This window comes from Eubalaena glacialis, chromosome 6, assembly GCF_028564815.1.
Source record: "Eubalaena glacialis isolate mEubGla1 chromosome 6, mEubGla1.1.hap2.+ XY, whole genome shotgun sequence".
Lineage (NCBI taxonomy): Eukaryota > Metazoa > Chordata > Mammalia > Artiodactyla > Balaenidae > Eubalaena > Eubalaena glacialis.
The window spans coordinates 106148248-106170739 of record NC_083721.1 but is presented as its reverse complement, the minus strand read 5'-3'; the positions used below and the strand labels follow the sequence as shown (position 1 = coordinate 106170739).

The window sequence follows — 22492 nt, the reverse complement described above, 5'->3', positions numbered from 1 at the left end:
TCCCCAATGATATGTAACTCTTAAAGGTAGGGATAATGAGGCCCAGAGAAAGTGAGTCTTTTACCCAATATCACACAGCAGTGCCTGGTCTAAGTCCTTTGGACCCCAGGCCAATGCTTTTTTCTAGCATACCATGTAGCCTCTCTAACATCTGCCCCAGGAATATGACACACTCGGGAGACTGTAAACCCCATGTGATAGACACTTTTTTAAAAATAAATTTGTTTGTTTATTTATTTATTTATTTATTTATTTATTTATTTATTTTTGGCTGTGTTGGGTCTTCGTTGCTGTGCGCGGGCTTTCTCTAGTTGCGGCGAGCGGGGGCTACTCTTCGTTGCGGTGCGCGGGCTTCTCATTGTGGTGGCTTCTCTTGTTGCGGAGCACGGGCTCTAGGTGCACAGGCTTCAGTAGTTGTGGCTCACGGGCTCTAGAGCGCAGGCTCAGTAGTTGTGGTGCACGGGCTTAGGTGCTCCGCGGCATGTGGGATCTTCCCAGACCAAGGCTCAAACCTGTGTCCCCTGCATTGGCAGGCGGATTCTTAACCACTGTGCCACCAGGGAAGCCCTAGACACTTTTTTAAACCACCAGATGCCCAATTTTGGTTTGAGCAGAATGTGCCTAACTACTCAACTCTATATCCCAGATCCCTTCCAACTAGGGGTGGATGGATACATAACTCATCCTCACCAATGTGGTATAAATAGAATTGTTCAGGTAGAGCTTCTAGGAAAGCTCCTTAAGGCAATAGCAGCCACAGCTAGAATATACTTTACTTTTCTTTATTTGTATGTATTTTTTATATTTTGCCCTTCTTTTTTTTTTTTTAATTTATTTATTTTTATTTATTTATGGCTGTGTTGGGTCTTCGTTTCTGCGCGAGGGCTTTCTCTAGTTGCGGCAAGCGGGGGCCACTCTTCATCGCGGTGCGCGGGCCTCTCACTATCGCGGCCTCTCTTGTTGCGGAGCACAGGCTCCAGACGCGCAGGCTCAGTAGTTGTGGCTCACGGGCCCAGTTGCTCCGCGGCATGTGGGATCTTCCCAGACCAGGGCTCGAACCCGTGTGCCCTGCATTGGCAGGCGGATTCTCAACCACTGCGCCACCAGGGAAGCCCCTTGCCCTTCTTTTTCCTCCTGCCTGGAACTCAGAAGTGATGTCTGGAGGTGGAGTTGATGTTTGTAACCATGAGGCAACAGGATAACATCATAGGACTGCATATCAGCTCTGTGCTGCCTCCCACTGGATTTCTTTTACATGAGGTAATAAATAAGAGCAACAACACTTATTTGTTTAAGTCACCATTTCTTCAGGTTTCCTGTTACTTCCAGTCAAATAAGATTCTAGGTGTTTCCCCTTTGAATCAGTCTACTACAGAAGCGGTGGTAGATTCCTAGCTCCTCTTGCTGAAACATATATTGGATCTTCTGGCTCCTTTTGTACCTCAAAGTACATTCTCTAGAGTTTCCCTGGAGGGTTCCCAGAAGGATGGGGAATGTGGAGTATGCAGGCTAAGATCCCGTGACTGAATGGGCACCAGCCAAAAGGATAACATTGCCTGTGGTTTGTACCCCTAAGTGGAACTTCACCAGCCTCCCACTGCAACTGAATTCCCCTACCCCACCTCCAGCACACAACCAATTATGTATCCAAAAGTACCCAGAAGAGCACTTATATGTACATGCCTAAACTGCCAAATCATGGCACATGTTATTCCTCTTTTAGATAATGGTTTTTCATCTTCTCTCAACTAATTTCAAACAACTAATCAAGATTCTCCAGCTCCATGTGAAGTTTCCAAAATGAGCCTAACCTGGTCTAATCACACCAGCGCCCTAGCAGTAGTGACGATAGTGAGGCACTGTGCTTTGCACAGCTTCTTGAGCAGCAACCTTTGCCCAGGAAACATAGCTGAACAGCCTGAGAAGAACTGTTCATGACACAACTGAAACACCCCCAGGGATTCACAGAAATAACTGGGGAGAGACATGTGCTCTGATTAGTATGGCCGTGGAGTAAATCATCCCAAAACTCAGAGGCTTAGGACAACAATAAGCATTTATTATCTCCTATAGTTCCTACAGGTCAGAAATTCAAATGGGGCACAGCAAGGCTGGCTTGGTTCTGCTCCTCGAAGTCCAGAGCCTTGGCTGGAGACTCAAAGGCTGGGAACTAGAATCATTAAAAGGCTCACTCCTTCACATGTCTGGTGGTTGATGCTGCTGCTGCTGGGGGCCCTGCTAGGACAGTCAGCTGGAGCGTCCACACGATGCTTCTCCAGGTGGCCTGAGCATGGTTCCAAGAGTGAGTGTTGCAAGAGATAGAGCTGGGTGGAAGCCATGTTACCTTTTATGACCTAGCCTGGGAAATCATCCAGCGCCACCTCTGCTGCGTTCTGTTGGTTCAAGGGGAGGGACCGTATACCCCAGCGCTTGTCTTGATGGAAGCATGTTAATGTCACATCGTAAGAGCATGTGAGATGGAATATATATATATATATATATATATATATATATATATATATATATATATATATATATATATATATAGGTTCACTTGTCTTTGGAAAATAAAATCTACCACAATGTTGAAAGAATTTGGATGCCTTACTTTTATACCAGGGGGTGGAGGAGGGGAGGAGAGGTGAGAGGCAGGGAAACATGATTATTGCCATAGACCTGGGGAAAATTGAATTACCTATCAATTTTATAGTTATATGTATTCTCAGGCTCTTACTCTCTTAGTCAGTTTGGGCTGCTATAACAAAGTACCATAGCCTGGGTATATTATAAACAACAGAAATTTATTTCTTACAGTTCCGGAAGCTGGGAAGTCCAAGATCAGGGTGCCAGCATGGTCAGGTTCTGATGAAGGCCCTCTTCAGGGTTGCAGATTGCCTTCTCATTTTATCTTCACATGGCAGAAGGAGAGCAGAGAGCTCTCTGAGGTCCCTTTTAATAAAAGGGCACTAATCCCATCCATGAGGGCTCCACCCTCATGACCTAACTACTTCCCAAAGGCTTTGTCTCCAGATATCTTCACACACACTGGAGGTTAGCATTTCAGCAAATGAATTTGGGGGTGATACAAACATTTAATCCATTACACGTGCATTTGTTCTAAATCATTAGACTATAAGAACTGTTATACACACTTTACGTTATAATGACCCACAGTTCTCAGTGTCTTTTTCTGTCCCAACTCCTCCTTCAAGCTTCAGCTTACATTTCCCCTCTTTTTTTTTTTTTTTCTTTTTTTGGCCACACAGTACGCGGGATCTTAGTTCCCTGACCAGGGATTGAACCATGCCCCCTGCAATGGAAGCGGGGAGTCTTAACCACTGGACCGCCAGGGAAGTCCCCATTTCCCCTCTTTACTAAGCCATCCCCTCCTCCCCAGGGGAGTACATCCTGCTTCTGCTCCTTAACCTCCTTGTCAGGTTCACAGAATTCAAGATATCACTTTTGTAACACCTAAATGCTTATATTACTCCAGTGACAGTAGTTAACATCAAACTTCAGTGGGGCAATATTTAATATTCCATTCTCTGATGTTCTTTTAAGCATCTAGTTTTAAGTGTAAACTTTAAATTATATCTAGAAGTATATATTGACTTACTGTAACTACAAAACCCAAGATGCAGAAACATGCTCGGAAGAGCTTGCCAAAATGTTACTTCTAAGGGCCTGTTAAGGGGCTTTAATATTTTATTTTGGATTATGCAGATAAAGTTTATAAACAAGACTGTTAAAAAATAATGGGGATGAGAAGCCTTTCTATCTCTTTCTTTATATCTGAGTAGAGGGAATAAAATTCACGTTTATATCTCCACCCCTTCGGACAAGGACTGGGGCCATTCTTATTCTCTCCAGATTGATGCAGAGCCCCCCCCCCCGGCCCCCGCCAAAACCTCACATCACTTCTGAACAATGACCAACCTCTATTGAGAGCTTATCATGTACCAGCCACTTTACATACATCATCTCACTGAATTCTCACAATGATCCTGAAAAGAGGTATCATTATCACAATTTCACTGAGCTAATTGGGCAAACCAGTGGCAGCACTTGGATTTGAACTCCTGTCTGCCTAATTCTAAAATGTGTACACTTTCAACCACCCCACACACCCTGTCTACTAATGCTATGGTAGGTCATGTGCTAGAGCCTTGTTAAGGGCAGCAGAGAGCTCACCAGACAGGCAGCCATCTGCAAGCACAGGGCTCTTCTGGTTTCCCTCCTAGGAATAACAAGATCAGAGTTTAAACCCTAGCTCTTCATTTTTCTGCAACTTTGAACAAGTCATTCTCTTGAATCTCACTTTCTTCTATGTTATCTAAAATAATGTACTTAATGAGCATTTACTCTGCACTAAGCACTTTGGATTAACTCATTTAAGCATCACATAACCTTAGAAATTAGATTCTATTATTACTCCCATTTTATAGAGGAGGAAACTGAGGCTTGGAGCGATTAGGTGACTTGCCCAAGGTTCCAGAACTAGTAGTAGAGCCAGATTTAAAACCAGGTCTGTCTGATTCCATGGCTTAAATTCCTAACCATGCAGCATAATTGCCCCTACTAACACTTTTCTGAGCCATCTTGTTAAAATGAACAAGATGATATATGTGCAAGCATTTCGTAAAAGTTAAGCATGAAACAAACGCTGTTGTATTTCTGTTAGCTGTTTTGACTCTGGTTATGGTAGGAAAACCGTGCTGGAAGAGAGGCTCTCTGGGAATAAACGTCCACATAAACAGAGGAATGTAGAATTCTGGAGCCAGCACCACTATACTCTCTGGAACCAAAGACAGGCAGCCAGAATCCTGTATTATTAGATTGTTCCACTTAACAGGATCCGTTTTGTTCAGCTTTAAGAAAAAGTAAATCACTGTTAAATGTCTTTCTGAACTGCTTTAATTATAGATTAGCCTTGTCAATCTTAATAAAATTATGCCTTGTGTTTGAGGTTTATATATGGAAAAGTGCTCAAAAGCAATTACTTTTTAGGAGCAGGACAGGAATAAAGACGCAGATGTAGAGAATGGACTTGACGTGGGGAGGGGGAAGGGTAAGCTGGGACGAAGTGAGAGAGTGGTGTGGACTTATATACACTACCAAATGTAAAATAGATAGCTAGTGGGAAGCAGCCGCATAGCACAGGAAGACCAGCTCTCGGTGCTTTGTGACCACCTAGAGGGGTAGGATAGGGAAGGTGGGAGGGAGACACAAGAGGGAGGAGATATGCGGATATATGTATACGTATAGCTGATAAACTTTGTTATAAAGCAGAAACTAACACACCATAGTAAAGCAATTATACTCCAATAAAGATGTTAAAAAAAAAAGTAATTAATTTTATTTCCCAAGCACGTCATTTAAAAAATTCTTATATTCACAGCTTGATCCTTTTAACTCTATTCTTAGACTCATTTTTAGGTTTTTTTTTTTTTGGCCATGCCACATGGCATGTGGGATCTTAGTTCCCTGGCCAGGGATCGAACCTGCACCCTCTGCATTGGTAGCATGAAGTCTTAACCACTGGACCACCAGGGAAGTCCCTCTTAGACTTATTTTTAAACTGACTCTGTCTAAAACTAAATTATGGCTCCATGATATTGAACAGTTTATATGTCACATTAGTGACATGGTCATTGATTTTATATTTCTGTCCAGACTAGTAGATTTTAAGCAGAAACATCGAGGCCCCAGCAATAAAAATGTACATTTACTTCCAAAAAATCTGCTTTTATTATTACAATAAGATGAATTTTTAAGAAATCTTCAAGATTCCTGATTCTAAGGAATGCTCTTAGTTGATGGTGAACAGCCTTATTTTCTTGTAGACTTATTTAAAAAGTGGTACTTGCCTAAATTATGCAGGGAAAACCCAGTCTATGGGAAATTAGTCTATATAAGAGAACCCTAACTCCTCAAAATATTAACTGGAGTTTCAACTAAAGAAAAAAAAAAATGCCAGCTTAGGAGTGTGGAGAGAGTTCCTTGATCATACAAGTTGGGAAAATGCTACTTTATGTTGCTTCCTCTTAGAGAATCACAACCTACCTTAACAAATTAAAGGCTCTGAAAAATCCTGAAGCAGTGAAACTCACATGATTTTCTGTAACTGGGCATTTCCCAAACTTACTTGACCACAAAACCCTTTTTCCAAATGACAATAACATTCCATAGAATTCATGCTCTGTAAGACTTTGGCAGTCTATTATAATTGATTCTGAAATAAAAATGACTGAGGCATGTGACCAAACCACTTCAACTTCCCAAGATGGGCCGTGCTGAGAAATACAGCTACCTACAAACATAATTTTTTACCTTAAGATTAATTTCTTTTTTTAAAATTTATTTTATTGAAGTATAGTTGATTTACAATGTTGTGTTAATTTCTGCTGTACAGCAAAGTGATTCACTTATACATATATATAGATTCTTTTTCATATTCTTTTCCATTATGGTTTATCACAGGATATTGAATATAGTTCCCTGTGCTATACAGTAGGACCTTGTTGTTTATATCCATTGTATAAACAATAGTTTGCATCTACTAATCCCAAACTCCCAACCCATCCCTTCCCCTCTCCCCCGCCCTGGTGAGATTAATTTCTAAAAGGAATTTGGCAATGCAGAATAACATATTGATGGAAAACTCACAACACACTCCAAAAACTCTACAAATTAAATTTAGTGTTATTTATTTATATCACATCCTATTCCACAAAGAATTTGCTATAACTCATAACACTTATACAAATGGCGAAATATGAATGGAATCAAACAAAAAATAAATTGAATTAGAAAACCAAGGCCATATTAAAGTAGAAACATAAATATGGGGGGCAGGAACCAGCACAAACGTTATAACTAAACTTTAAATTTAGTTCTGAACTCCCCAGCAACCAAAACCAAAAGCGATTCATGGCTATTTGCATAATAACCATGATGAAAAAGGAGAAAGCTTTGACAAGTTCATAAGGAAACAAGGCTTTTTTGGACTGAATTCTAAAAGAAATCATTCAAAAGGGAGAATTTCATAGGCGACACAATGCTTCCAACCATTTTCCAAATGCAGTAACAAATTTATGTGGCTAATTCTTATAGCGTTGCCAATGATAAAGCTCAGGCCAAATATTAAATTCTGCAAAGTTAATGGGTTCCATTTGTCTTTGGCTGACTCAGGAAGACAAGTTACAAATCTAATAAAGTCATGATAACCCTAAAACAAATTAGCTTTGTACTTCACCATTTTCAGAATTAAACTAACAGGCAAGAAAAGATAATGAGCTCTTTTTAGTAAATAATAATAGTTAACACTTATATAGAGCTTTCTACGTGCCAAGCAGTGTTCTAAGCCCTCTATATGTGTTCGTTCATTTAATCCTCACAACAGCTCTACGAGGTAGGTATTATTATACCCTTTATTTTACAGATGAGGAAATGCAGACCCAGAGATTATGTGCCTAAGGTCACAGAGCAGCACTAACACTGTCTGCTGTCACTTGCAATTGAGGCCAACTTTTCCACATGGATGGGTGCCAGTCTTAGGCAACAGAGTGGCGAACACTACTCCCTTCAATCTATACAAGCAGAGGAATCATGTAATTTGTCATCTTTGCGTACCTAGAACTGGAGAAGGTGGTTCAGGGGCACTGTATCAGTCAAGGTCCAAGCAGAAAAACAAACCATTCTGAGCACTTAAAACAGAAGGAATTAAATACAAGTGACCAGTTACACAGGAAGAGCTAAGAAACCCCCAGGAGATGGTGGAGCAGCCCGGGGATGAGCAACAGTGGGAAAGGGGAGGTGTCCTTACGGCACCCTGGGGACTGGGGTTGCCCTCCACACACCTATGGGAGCCATGAAAGAGCTGCCAGAGCCCCCACTAGCTTCTCCCTTTATCCCCCCTCCAGCCTCCCACTGGCTGAACCCTGCCAGAATCCCAATAACAGGGAAAGGTACCCTCTAGGGATCAGCCCTCCTATGATACAGGGCAGAGCTGTAAATGTTGAAGAATGGATCTAAAAGTTAAAATGCCCAAGACTGGCCCAGGTATTAACAGTTAAAATGTGAAAATTGTGTCTTCCAGTAGCTGGAGCTAATGGGCTTCAGGAGGCAAATCACTGGGTAAATAAAAGCTTGTTCTCTAAATCTCTGGTCACTCTAACAGGGGGAAAATCCTCTTTCTGCTTGAAAGAATACGTAAGTAAAATACTTCATTCTGCAGGTAGCAAAACCATGGTATTGTTACTCAAGAGAGGGCTACGTGTTGAAAATATGAAGAGTCATACACTTAGGTAAATTAATTCCATAAAAATGCATTTAGCACCTATGATGTTCAAGTTGCCAAGGCAGAGATTCCTAAATGATGTGGCCATGGCATTCTGGAGAGCTGTAAGCTCTTCATAGACGTGCTCCCAACTCTGATCAATCCATTTTGCCCCAGCTGAGGACCACGTGTGCACGGCGATGCCTGTCCCAGGGAATGATGAACAGAGAGGGTCCTGTGACTTGTGGTCAGCAGGATAAACCTTGCTGCGGGAAGTAAGAAGAGTGACCTAACAGCCAATCGGGACTATAGGAAGATGGTGTGCTGACAGGAACATTTGAGAACTTCGCCTCATGAATTTCTAATTGTGCACAGGAAAGCAGGCAGGAGTTAACATTCAGACAACATAGCAATGGGGGGAAGGTAGTGTGTGAGCCGGGGAACTCTCCAGGTGAGCTTCCCAAAGTACTAGTCAAAATGGTGCCCGTCCACAGAGAGATGGAAACCACTATTCTACAGGGGCCCAGACACAAAGCCTACTGCCGTGAATGGATTTCTAGAAACCCCAGGATTAAGGTATATACACAACCACCTGAAATATGAGGTAGAAAATGAGAATTGCCACAAATGAGAGATGATGTTAGGGATTCTGAGAAGAAAGAGATAACTTCTAGCTGGGGACAGTGGATTTGGGGATAAGTAGTATACATTTTGGAGAGGAAGTGACATTGGATCTGTGTCTTACACGGTTTTGACCTACAGAGGTGGGAAAAGAGAATTCCTGGTGGAGGGCACAGCCAAAGGGAAAAGACAACGTCTCTAAAGCAGGGGGCTTGGCCGCTGTCTCAGGTAGTCATTTATGGAAGTAAAGGGTGTAGGAAGGAAAGAGGTAGAAAATCAAAATGAAAAGGAAATTTAAGATTAGACCCAAAAGGCTGTTTAAAAATTCATCATTGCATAAATCTACATAAATGTAGATCTGCATAAATGAAAATTGTTAAGGGAAATTTTGGATATTTGGCTATATGCACAATCTTTTAAGGCAAGTGTCTTGGAAGACAGTTATTCCATGCCATTTAACATTAGAAGCAGGGTAGTGGGTAGACGGACCACAGCCCTGCCCGGGGACCAATGGGCAGCTCGGAGTCAGTGCGCCTGGTCCCGCTGCCCTGGAACTGTGTGGTCCTGGGCAGGATCCTGAGCAATAGCAGGCACCTCACGCTCCATCCAGTTCTACAGAGAATATTCAGAAGGGGGTATTAACAGCCAATTTTTCTTTGTAATGAAAGGGAGGCAGAACATATTACTAGTTTCGAGTCAAAATAATGGAGCATAAAAATGTTTCACCTTATGAAATTACTTCATCCTTATGAAATTATTTCATTATGAAATAATTTCATGCTATGTGATTTGTCTGCCAGTGCGAGCATTTGGCTGGTACATCAGTCTACTGACAGATATATTCTAACTTCAACAATCTGACCATTTTAAAAAGTATGAGTGAGAAAGAAATTCATTCAGCTGATATAACTGCAGTTCTAATTTCAGATCTTCTTGGCCTCACTAAATATCTCTCATAATACTTATGGTTTGATTTTTATATTTCCAGCAATAAAAAGGAAAGTTAGCCATGAGAAATTAGCTGATAAATTGTAATAAAGCAAAATTAAATAGAGAAAGTTAAGTCATTGATAAATAATGTCATATAGACATTTTAGAACCCAGTATATACCTACTTTCTCCGGCATGTACCATTAGCATATTGATGCGCATTAGATGGCCTAGTTCATGTGTAAAGAGTGTAAAATAATGAAGGAAGGGAATTTATTTTTTTGTTTTCAGAAATGCATACAAAAATAGCTGACCTATCACATTATTATCTAAACCATTACTAATGGGTTACTGAAAGTGGCCACAAAAGTGACAGAAATAAAAGCTTTACGTCCTCAGAAGAATCTCATATTCATGGTCTGGAATAGAGTCTGGCTCTATTTTCCTTGTAAATGGCCTCTTAATGCACCCGAAGTTGTCAGAGGGAACACAAGTGCCTCACCCCAGGGGTCCTTTTGGCCCGGCCCAAGTCAGTGAGGAAGTAAGAGTCTTCCCACCCTTTTTAACCAGACTTGGATTCACAAGCCTTGGATCCCACCCTCAGCACAGCCACCAACTTACTCTGTGATTGGGACGTTTTTAACCTCTCTTCACCTGGAAAAAGGGATAAGAATAACTTCAAAACTTCAACCCATTTCACAGGAATGTAGGAAGGAGAAAACAAAACAATGCATGGAGAAGTACTCTGAAAGCTGAAAGGCCAAATACAAACACAGATGTTATTATTTTCCTAAGAGCCTGAATATACTCAATCTTTTGTTTCTAACTTCAAGCATGGGAGAAAGATTTCTGTTTCCTTTTGTGCCTAAATTGAACAAAAGGTACAAACCATCTCACTTTGACTTTTCTCCTACTTCAAGCATTTGGCTTGAAGAAAGCCTTTTGTCAGCGAGCTGCCAACCCATAGAGTTGAAAGGAAAGCCAGACTGTACTCCAAGTCTGGCGAGTGGAGGTGGAGAAAACAGGAAAGAGTGCTGGAACCTTCCTGGTCTCCAGGGAAAGATTGAGCAGGACTGCAGAGGTAACTGTATTCACACAACCGGTTACAGACCCTGCAGGGAACCGGATTTGGCTTACAACTGAACAACAGTGAGGCGTGGCTTGACGCTTCTTAAAGCCAACCTATGAGAGGGTCTCAACTGTGGAGGTAGAAATTACACAGGCTTTGTCCCAAGCATAAGAGATGACGTGTGAAGGGTCCTCCCAGCTGGGGAACTGGTCCCCATGAAGTTTCCTCTGCCTGGAGCACATCGTTTCTCTTAGCCTTGTCCTTTCCTAAGGAGCTCTTTCTTAGGGAGACCGTTCCAGCTGACACCTCTACCCCACCCCAGCCCAGACCCCATCCAGCGTAAAAACTCAGAGCCCCTGAATTTCTCCTTTATAATCATTGATCTTCACCTGGAATTAGTGATTCATTAATTTGACTGATTAGCAGTCTGTTTTTCTCTCTCCCCTCCCCCAGCAAGCTCCCTGAAAACAGGGAACGCTTTGATTTCATAGTGTCACCAGAACAGAGCAGAATGCCCAGTTCAGAGTGGGCCCTCAGTAAATATGTATTAAATGAGTGATGAAAGAAATACGATTTGAAGAGAACTTCAAAGCAGAATATTTCAGATCACAAATCATTTCTAGGTAGGCCCATTTATGCAAATATACACTATTTATCATAAAACCCTCCATTTACTGTTGCTCAGGGAGACCATACTGCAAATGGAGGGAGACCATAAAATGAGCAGGCAAGTTAGTAGGAAGGAAAAATGCTGCACACCTGAAAAGGGGGTTCTTAGAGACTGGATGGTTTACAAGGTCCTAACTGCCCACGTTTAGACCTTAAGAAGGAGGGACGAGAACAGGGCAGAGCTATTGCTTCCCAGGTTTAAAGGCACGAACTCCCAGTCAGCAGACATCAGAGAGAAACTCCCTTCTGGACCAGGCACGATGTGACAAAACAGAAAGTTGCATGATGGGGCCACCCACTCTTTCTCAAGCTATCAGGACAGCTTCCAGAAGCACAGGTGAAACAGCAGCCAGTTTGGTTGTGTTCTGTTTACTTTCTTCTGTTCTAAAATGTTGAAAAGTATGGCTCATTAGGCATTCATTCACATGAATGTAAATAACGAGGAAGATACATTTTTCAAAAAATATTCTTCAAGCACCACAGCAAGATAAAGCAGTTAATTGTTCTTAATTTTTATCAAGCTGTACTCCAAGAGACCATGCTTTTTGGATAAAAGTCAGTCCCCATCCCCCTTCCATCTGTTTTTTTACTCTTGCACACACTTATTTACACACAATTTAGTGCCAATTTTCAACAAAATAAGGTTTCTTTTTAATTTTTACATTGTGATCTTCCTTTATCTTTCAATTATTCTATGGAACATATAATTAAATACCATCTTCCTCACTAAGTGGCTTGAATTTATGACTTCCTGAGAGCTAACACATTTATTTTTGTGTTAAACAAATATAAAGAATAAGGACGCTGAGTAGTGAAGATCATGTCTTTTCTGGGGCTTTTAAAGCTATAGAGTTTCTTTTCTTTCCTTCAAAAGGTTGTACACAATAAATTACATTGCAAATAAAAATGAATTAAGTGAGACTGAGAGATCAGAGAAGAAGTAAAGAGGCGCCGGTTTCTGTAGAGGGTCTTTAATGGATGATGCTTTGGGATTATCAATTTGGAAAGAAAAAAAATCAAATAAAAATCCATTCTATACTCATTTTGCAGACCTCATCCTTTTCTTTGTTTTCACATAAATAACTCTGCCAATGTTTTATTTTATATAAGATCTATACTGTTTTTCTACTGTGTCCTAATGGTCTGCAAACAAATTCTAACTCTCTTAAAGGCAAACAGAAATTAAACAAATTAAATGCTGTTTGTTAAGTAATTTCAAAATAACAATAAGCAGGACACTTTCACTTATGCATCATCAATCGTACAACTTCCCCTTTACTTTCGCCATTGCTCCTACTATGACTAGCAGAAATCCTAAAAGATCAGATAATAAAAACCCAAAGAGATCTTCACACTTTTTTCAATTTCATACTCAAAGTCCATCTCAATCTGTGAACTGCTTTCACCTTTGAGACTGTTTGAAACCCATTAATTTTATTCCTCCTTTGGGAAAGTAAGAACAAGTCATGATCACAGAGGAAACGGCCGTTTCTTTCCCTCTGTGGAATCTCTCCTTTACTGTACTCCATTTAGCAGTGGCTAGGACTGCAGACCTGGGTTTATTCCATGCTCGGGAGGAATCATTTATTTCTCCATAATGCTGAGCACCTAGCAGAGTTCCTTGAATATAGAAAATGTTCAATGCAAATTTGGCAAAAGAATGGGTGAATGAAAGAATAATACAATTTTCATTGTTTTAAAATGAATCATTTCCACCCTGTTATCTTACTACAGTTTGAAACCCCTTGTCAGTCAGTCTTTACAAAATAGGTTTTAGGCCTCCCTATAGAGAAACAGATGATGGCACAGAGAAATATTGTGGCTTTAGGAGAGCTTAGAAAGAAGGACCTGTGCTCTACTAAGCTTCACATGAAGTAGTTTTGTCTGAGTGACACTTTGGAGATTTTTCCTTTGCTTTTATATTTTTCCTTTGCTTTCCTATATTTTTGCTTTCCTATATTTTTGCTTTCCTATATTATATTTGCTTTCCTATATTTTTCCTTTGCTTTTACTTTTTTCTCTCAATGACTATGGAATTTCCCGTTTGGTCAAGTGTTTAAGGCGACCAAGTGTTTAAGGGGTGAGGGAATTAATTAATCCTACAAAGATGACTGTTTCAGTCTGCCTTAATAAAAGCACAGGTTCCTGGTGCTCTAAGGCCACCACCCAACAGATGCGCCTGTGTCAGGGACCGCGTAACTGCCATCCCTCCCGTGTGTGCCAAGGAGCTTAACCACGGAGCGGTGACTACTTGCCTCCATGTGCTAAATGGGAGCACAGACTCCCTTTAAGGCAAACTTTGCAAACAAGAGTAACCTTGAAAAAGACCCTTTAGACGCAGATCAACGCTCAGGAACGTTGCCAACCACTTACACTCCCCTTTGACACTTCACAGATGTGTTACTTATGCTGGAGAAGAGGCCTCCTTCTACCCCAAGCCCAAATCCTTGCTCTGTCCCTTGAGCTCAGTGGGGGCTTGTCGGATGAGCCCCTGGGGAAATAGGCACGCCTTCTCTCCTTCGTCAACTTGGGTCACTTTGGCGGAGTCCTCCCTGTCCCTCTGGGAATACTTCCGTGGTGCTGTGACCTTAGCCTCTCCGGAGAATTCTCTCTCTGTTCTGGAGGTCTCCTGTGGGTACCGGATTTCCAGCCCCCTGGATCTGCCTGAAAGCAGAACCATCCGGCGGTCTCCAACCCCCCCAAGCTCTGGGACTGCTGCGGGGCTGCGCTAGCCATTAATGGCCATCATCCATTTTTAATCAGAAAGATCACAAGAAGGATGGTAAGCGAATCCCAGTCGCAAGTCAATTTAAATAACATTCCTGGGGAAATCCAATCATTTAAAACTGAAACACCTACGCGAGCAAGAGCCCCTGCCCGAGTGGCGGGGAAGAGCGAGACGGCTGACTTAATCAAGATCAGGGGGCTCCCAGGCTGAGCGCAGAGCGTTAACCCTTCCAGCCCCGGAGGGTGCCAAGGGGGGCTTGGAAGAGCGCGGCCGGCCGGGGCCAAGATGCCCACGGCAGCCCCACGCAGGCTGCCCCTGCCATCTTGGGCGGTTCCGGACGCCCTGCGCCCGGCCTGGGCGGCTGGGCGCGCGGGGTTAAGGTCAGAAGCTCAGGAGGCTGTTCAGGCGCGGGAAGCGGCCGCCTCCCGCAGCCTCGGCGCGCCTCGGGCTCCTCCTTCCGCCCAAGCGTGGCCAAGTGAGGACTGCTCCGGCCGCAGGTAGCAGAGGCAAGGGAGGCGGCGCGCGGGACCCGAGCGGAGCGCCCGGGGAGGGACCGACGGACACGCGGACAGACGGATCCCCCCGCGCCCCCGGACCTTAGCAACGGTACGCGCGGGCCATGTGGGGACCCGGGGTCACGGCCGAGGGCCTGTCGGTGGCGCCGGCGCCGCCACCCCTGCTGCCGCTGCTGCTACTGCTGGCGCTGGCGCTGGTGGCGCCCTCGCGGGGCGGCGGGGGCTGCGCGGAGCTGGCGTGCGGCGAGCGGGAGCGCTGCTGCGACGCGGCCAACGCCACGGCGGTGCGCTGTTGCAAGCTGCCGCTGCACGCCTTCCTCGACAACGTGGGCTGGTTCGTCCGCAAGCTCTCCGGGCTGCTCATCCTGCTGGTGCTCTTCGCCATCGGCTACTTCTTGCAGCGCATCATCTGCCCCAGCCCACGCAGGTACCCGCGCGGGCAGGCGCGGCCGGGGCCACCGGGGGGCGCCGGGCAGCCGGGGGCCGCGCGGCCGCCCGACGACAACGACGACGACGACTCGCCCGCGCTGCTGCGGGACGAGGCGGCCGCCGGCTCTCAGGACTCGCTGCTGGACAGTGGAGGCGGTGGCCGGGGTCGGGCCCCTTCCTGCGCCTCGGAGCACGAGCTGCGCGTAGTCTCGCCGGTCTTCCTGCAGCTGCCCAGCTACGAGGAGGTCAAGTACCTGCCAACCTACGAGGAGTCCATGCGGCTGCAGCAGCTCAGTCCCGGGGAGGTCGTGTTGCCCGTGTCGGTGCTCGGCCGCCCGCGAGGTGGAGGCGCCGGGGAGTCCGACGGCGGCGGCGAGGGCCGCTTCCCGCTCATCTGAGCGCCCGGGGCTTCGCGAGGACCACCCGGACAGAACCGGGCCGGGGGCTACGGGTGGGACGCAAGGCCGGGGGGGGCCGCGGCCGCCGCCGCCAGTTGTCTCAGACCCCGCCTGTCGCCCGGAGACTGGGTTGGGGCCATCCCCACCCCCGCCTCCCCCGGGATGTTAAGTTTCCCTACGTTTCATTCGGTTCAAGGAAACGTTAGGCACGCGCGGCGGGGGCGACAGCAGCAGACGAGCCCAGAGCGCAACTTTGGAGGACGTCCCCGCCCTAAGCCTCGCCTCGGCTTGAGTTCACTTGTAAGTGCCTGCTTCCTGAATCAGAGAACATATGAGCTTCGGGAGAAGGGCAGTAACCTTTAAGGATAAAGCGAGAGGGACGCAGTTCCACTCCTTTCCCTCTCGCCTGGACAGGTAACGGTCTCCCAGGATGGGCGGAGGGCGAGGAGGTGAGCCATGACTGGAGACTGATGCGCGCGGGTCTGGAAGAGCAGCACCTAGGTATGGTCGAATCCCTCCCTTGCGGAGAACCCAAGAAAACCCTTCTGTGTCCTCCTGGGCAAGCATAGTCACAGCTCACAGGTTGGTGGGGGAGAGCCGTGATATCCGGTTAGTTGCCGTACTTATGCGGCAATTACGCGTATCCAGGACCATACTCGTAATAAGGTACAGTTGAACTTTTGATTTTTCAATAACTGAGAAGATATTTATATTTATTTGTCCTTTATTTTTATATTTTTACCATGTAGTAAACGCATCCGGAGGGTATCTCCACAGTTAATGACAAGATAATCATCTTAGCCCCTTTTTTAGGCCTTAATGGCCCAGAAATGGTCTACACTCTAGCATTACTGTTTAATAAAATGTTGGACGTTATTTCATTTACAATGGGAAAAAGAAGAGGCATGGTCAAACGAGAAAACATGTGTGATTAAAAACATGAAGGATACCTTATTTTCACTATTTGAGAAGAATATATTTTATTTTTAGTACTGTGGCATAATATATAACTTTTTATAATAACCATACATTATGTATGTAGTCAAGGTCATAGTTATATGTAAAAAGGATTGATACATGTATGCCATACCACGAAGCATGATGTCATGCACTTTTCCCTCCATTTTCCATTTGGAATACACTTCACAACATGATACAAAGCACAATTTGTTGTGACTTGTAACTTTTGTTTAAAGCCATAATTGTGCAGTAAGGTACTACAGAAGGATTCAACCTATCTTAAGAAAAAAACGTGTGATTGTATCAGTTCTACCGTTCTGTGAAATGTCCTTTCAGCAAATGGTAATATAAAGTAATATATTAAAATGCATTATGTATAACGTACATATGCATATCGTCTATGTACAGTAAACACATTGTATATCATATAATTATTCCAGTTTGTGATTATCAAGAAAGAAAAAGAAGGAAAACAAATACAAAAGGTTTCTCTTCTTGGGGAAGGATGAGTATTATATTGAGAAAAACTACACAGTGGACCTCACACATGTATCTAGACAAGTTGTTCTTATGATTGAAAAGTTCTGACAATCCTGAGAAATCTTAAAATATCTGAATTGTATTAGAAGAAAATGATTTGATTACTTTAAACTTTTTAAAGCTGATTGAAAAAGTCTGACAGTTCTAAGAAATCTTAAGATGTCTGAATTGTAAGAGAAGAGAATGGTTTACTCTAAACTTCTAAAAGCTAATGACCCTGTCATTAAAGAGAATCATTTGAAGTGTATTAAAACAGAAAACATTAAAATCTTTCTCTGTGCAAATTGTATTAGATGTGTGACTATATGGTAATGTATTAAAATATGAAATGTGTGTCTTTATCATTTAAAAGCAATTTTAAGCAGTGAATTGGCGAAAGCATCAGCAGTTGAGACTATATCAACTTTTTTGAGAATGGTACAGGATTTAATGAAATCACATTATATTGAATAATCACAAATATTAATGTTACTCAAACACTACATTTTAATTACATATGGCTGTCAGTACCACCCACCGTTCAGACAAACCGGAAAGTTGCCTTATTCCTTTAAATGATTTATTCTTTGAGGGAACACTGTTTTAGACACTTTTAAAAACTCACCCATATCTGCAACATCAACATGAATATCCAAGTACCAGTATATAAAGTATATCCTCTATGTTGTTACTACCAACATCTAGAAGTGTACAACAAAATCTTGTGAAAATACACTTAAAATATGAATCAAGATGTTTTCCTTGTACCAGCTATGGAACATTTCTCTCCCTAAAATTCAGAATGTCTATACTTCGACACCAATCATGCAATGAGATTCTACTAAATTTTAAAGTTACAACAAGTTTTACACTTGTTTTTTCCTACACGTCACATAAGCTTTTATTCACATCCCCCAGTTCAATAAAAAATGAGTTTACTTTGGTTTTTTTCTTGTAATTCATTGGTTTACCAAGCATGATTCTGTTCAGGCATAATTTTGTCGGGGGGGCGGAATCCTGAAAAGCTATTTTTATTAGTGATAAATTAACATATCTCATGGTCATACACACACATATTTAACACACCATATTTAATACACACAGAACCCATGTGTTCACAACACTAGAATACCTGGATAGAAACATTTTTAAAGCACTAACGGCAATATCTTGGTGGTCAGTTTTATAGATTTCACCTGGAAGTTATTTATTACATAGAACTAGTAGAAAATAGAAATGTAGAAAATAGTTTTATTCTTTCACCTGAAAATAAATCATGATGAGATGCTGATTTTACTTATTTTTAATATTCTATATATAGTATAGAATGCAGATATAGCTATATGGATACAGACATATCTATATAGATATATAGTCTGTGACTGATATCTTTTGCAAGGCTGCTACATACCTTATCTTAAAGCCACCTGGAAATGCCAGGTTCTCCACTACTAACGAACTTTCGCTCCTGGTTTTCAGTTATCAAACTAATTCACGTACTAAAACATTTCAAACATTTTTATTTTCATTGACTTCTCATGAGTAGGGAAATAATGGCCCTGGATATGGTAAGAATCCATCTGGAATGAGAGAAAACATGATTGATTTTCTAAATCGTGTGTGTATATGTATATAATCACCAGTTGCTTAAAAGCAGTTTGTAATGGTGTTGTTCAGTATCATAACCAAGAGGAAAATGTCTTCTTGAGATGTAATGATAGTTTTAAGAGGCCATTAATTGCCACATTCTGCAAATGTGCGTGTGCTTCAGCCATGGAAAATGGCATTGGCAATTACGCCAAAGGGCATGAGGTGTACTATATAAGGAAAACAAGATTCAATTGTGAAGGCCAAAGGGAACGTTAAGGAAATGGCCTCAACAGTTTAAAAGGCAATATGGTAAGTATCTTTATGTTGTACTTTTTGTATATAGTTTCTCTCAAGTGGAATTAATAAAGGAGACAATCCAGAGCTGAAACTGATATGTTATAAACATGATGTGGTGTTGAGATTTATACTATATTCTGTATTGACTTGTAAAAATTACGTGAATCATAATTAATTTGGATTTCCACACTGAGAGAAACGAGTTGTTTTATTTTGAACAACCCAGCATTAACCATCTCTCCAAAAGCGTAAGTTACAGACAACCAATCAATAATAGAATATTTGACAAGTTTATGTCTGACCTCACTGGTTTACAATTTATTTTTTCATTCTCCTTTCATCCATTGGTGAAAAGGCTCATAAGTGGTAGGCTAAGGGAACGTATTTTGTCAACCAAAGGTTAAATCAGTAACCAGCTAATTGCAAGAAATTAAGACATCCTTTCTTCCATAGGGATAGAAAGGATGTCTTCATTCTGTTTTTAAAATTTTGCCTATAAAATAATTAAATGTCAAATAAAACCAATACTTTGATTATACTTAAACACATATAGAACCTAATTTTATTTATTTATTCTCTTTTACTTACAGAATTCACTTTTAATTTTATGGCAAAAATTATTCTATGGAGGATATTTAGGCTTGCCATTAAACTAAAGATTATCACTTTTTATCCCTCCTAGCTAAGCACCTTCATTGTCTTGATATCTTCTAGTTCTTATTTTCTTTCTTTGTGTGTTGTTCTTATCCTGCTTTGGATTTTCAGTAGATGTTTTCTCCCAAACTCATCTTTTAGAACTCCAGGTTAATCTTTGCTGTAATTTAATATCACTCTGGTTATGCCTTGGCTTTTTGGACAAAGTTTCTTCTTTTGGTAAAACAGTATTTTCCAAAGTGTTTCTTTTGTGTTCTATTCGCATGTGACTTCTGTAGTTTTCCAGTTTTGAATGAGGTAATTTTTCCTTTTTATCCACTAAATGACTGTAAACATATCTCTTTGTTCTTATCTACAGAATTTTCTCTGTCACACTGGGGCAAAGATCAAATCTTTGCATCTTTTTAGCAAAGACTTCAATTTTTCTAGATTTCAAACACAATAAATCTTTATTTACCCCTGTCTTATTGCTGCCTCTTTGTTGGCTACATTTGTTTCATCAGACAAAGGATTAGAATCTTGCAGATTTGCTCCTGTTTTATTTTGGTTTGTGTGAATTTTCTCTTCTGTATTGACCAAAGATTCTACCATATCAAAATTAATTTTTGATTATTTTCCTGGGTCTTAAAAGTATCTTCCCTTCATTCTAGATTTCACTTTTCTCTTGCAAACTCTTCACTGGTTTGTCACCATGTGCATAACCCTTGTTGAACTGGCCAAGCTATCAGATTCCTGTAGATTTACACCAGTTTTACTTCTTCCTCTGATGTTACAGTCTCTGTCTTTTGTTTCATAGCTCCATCTTCCGAGTTTTTCTCTTGGAAACTCTTCACAGTATTCTTTTCATCTTTCTTTATCTGAATCTTTTCTGTTAATATAAGCAACTGAGACTTGAGTTCTGTATCAGTTCTATATCTGTGCCTGGGATATAGGGACATTCCCTGACTCAGCTTTTCTTGAAAATTAAGCTCATATTTCTTTACATTTCTCTCTCTTTGCACATTCTCTTTTTGACTAGGCAAATGTTTAGTTTTTTTAAATCTTTTTTGTTTCTTAGGATAGATCTTGTTCTTTGACTATCTTGAATGTTCTTTGGCTACGTGTCTTCAATTTCAGAGGCATTAGTTTTAGGTTCATGTTCACAAGGCTTACGAGAGGAGTTTTCTTGACTGAGATCTCCTGGTCCATCCTTATTTTTGTTCACTGAATCAAACATTTCTTCAAATCCATTATAGTCCACTTCCAAACAGCATGTCTTCTGCTTGGATTCTGCCATAAGTGTTTGCGTTCCAAGAAGTCTTCAACTGCATTTTTCTTTTTTCTTGGTGTTTTCAATCAAGTACTGATAACTATTGGCTCCAGGTTTTCTTTTGATGTTTTATTATTTTTTTTAAAATGTATTATCTATCTATTTATTTTGGCTGCACCGGGTCTTAGTTGCGGCATGCGGACTCTTAGTTGCGGCATGCATGAGGGATCTAGTTCCCTGAAAAGGGATCGAACCTGGGCCCCCTGTACTGGGAGCACAGAGTCTTACCCACTGGACCACCAGGGAAGTCCCTCTTTTGGTGTTTTAAGAAAAAGTTTTGTATGGCCTTCTACATTTTCTTTTGATTGAAAAACATGTACACTCTGTATGTTCTAATATTTTTTCTATTACTCGGTTTTCTTGAGTAGTATTTTCCACATCTAAAAGCCTACAGATGTTTTGGTTTTCCTTGTAATTCCCCTGATATATCTGACTCCTTCCTAAGGGTTTCCTGTGAACAAGATTTTAAAATTTGGAGTTGCCCTAAGTAATGTAATGTCTGCCAGATTTTCTACTGCATGTGCCTTAGGAGTTTCTTAGGTTTCTTCATGCCTGTAGGATTACCTGTCCATTCACATATCTGCTTTGGAGTTGTCCTGAGGTTAGTGAGAAGAGTCGCACTGTATTACAGTTTTGCAAATTGTAGAAGACCTGTCAAGTCTTCTACTTGGTTTCCCTTTTCTTTAGGAGTTTTGTCTGTTGGTGCCTGTTGGGTTTTCCATGGGTTCAGTCTTTTCCACAGAAGTTCTCAGAAATTTCTTGATTGTTGTCAGGAGTTCAGCTGATTCATGTTTCTCCCTGGGAACTGTCCCGAATTTCTTATTGTCTTATCTTCTGGGTCCACAATTTGCTGTGAAGTTTTCATAGGGCCGTAGGTTCCTGTTGGGTCTTCCACTGGTTCTGCCCTTTCTTTAAGCATCCTAAACAATCTTTTTTTCTGTTTTTTAAACCTGCGACGTTTTCACCTTTTCTACATTTCCACCGGGGGATAGGGAGTTCCTGTTGCTTTCACTCTCTGGTTGTATTGCGCCTTTGGTGTTTGTGTAAACTCTTGATGCCTATCAGATCTTCTTCCACGGAATCTGCATTTTCCCTCAGTTGTTCCCAGTGGTCTCCTGAATATTCTTAGATGTTCTACTGGTTCTGGTTTGTGCTTTGGAGTGTTCCTAAGCATTTTGTGAACATCACCACCATTTATTTATTCCTCTGGTTCTTCTGGTGTTTGCAGGAACTCTCTGATACCTGCCAGGTCTTCCAGGGGTTCTGCTTTTACTTTAGATGTTGTCAGCAGCCTCCTGATGCATGTTAGATTTTTTACTGATTCTGCTTTCAAGTGTTCCTAAGCTTTCTGTGGGCATTTATCATCATTTATTTGTTCCTCTGGTTCTTTTGGTGTTTACAGGCACTCTCTGAGAGCTGCCGGGTTTTTCATTAATTCTTGTTGTATTTTAGGTGTCCTCAGCACTCCCGTGAGGCTGCTGAGGGTGTTTGCTGGGTCTAGTTTATGCTTTGGCGTGCTCCTAAGC

General features: G+C 41.9%; 1 protein-coding gene across 1 annotated transcript; it reads left to right on the top strand.

Annotated features, from left to right (window-relative positions):
* Nucleotides 1-14905: 14905 nt before the first annotated feature.
* On the top strand, nt 14906-15703 carry C6H3orf80 (chromosome 6 C3orf80 homolog). The gene has a single exon (XM_061193490.1). The coding sequence runs from the start codon at nt 14915-14917 to the stop codon at nt 15635-15637; it is 723 nt and encodes a 240-aa protein (XP_061049473.1). The 5' UTR covers nt 14906-14914; the 3' UTR covers nt 15638-15703.
* The last annotated feature ends 6789 nt before the right edge of the window (nt 15704-22492 follow it).

Bases quoted from the DNA above. Each gene is read 5' to 3' on its own strand.
- C6H3orf80 (XM_061193490.1), top strand. From the start codon at position 14,915: ATGTGGGGACCCGGGGTCACGGCCGAGGGCCTGTCGGTGGCGCCGGCG.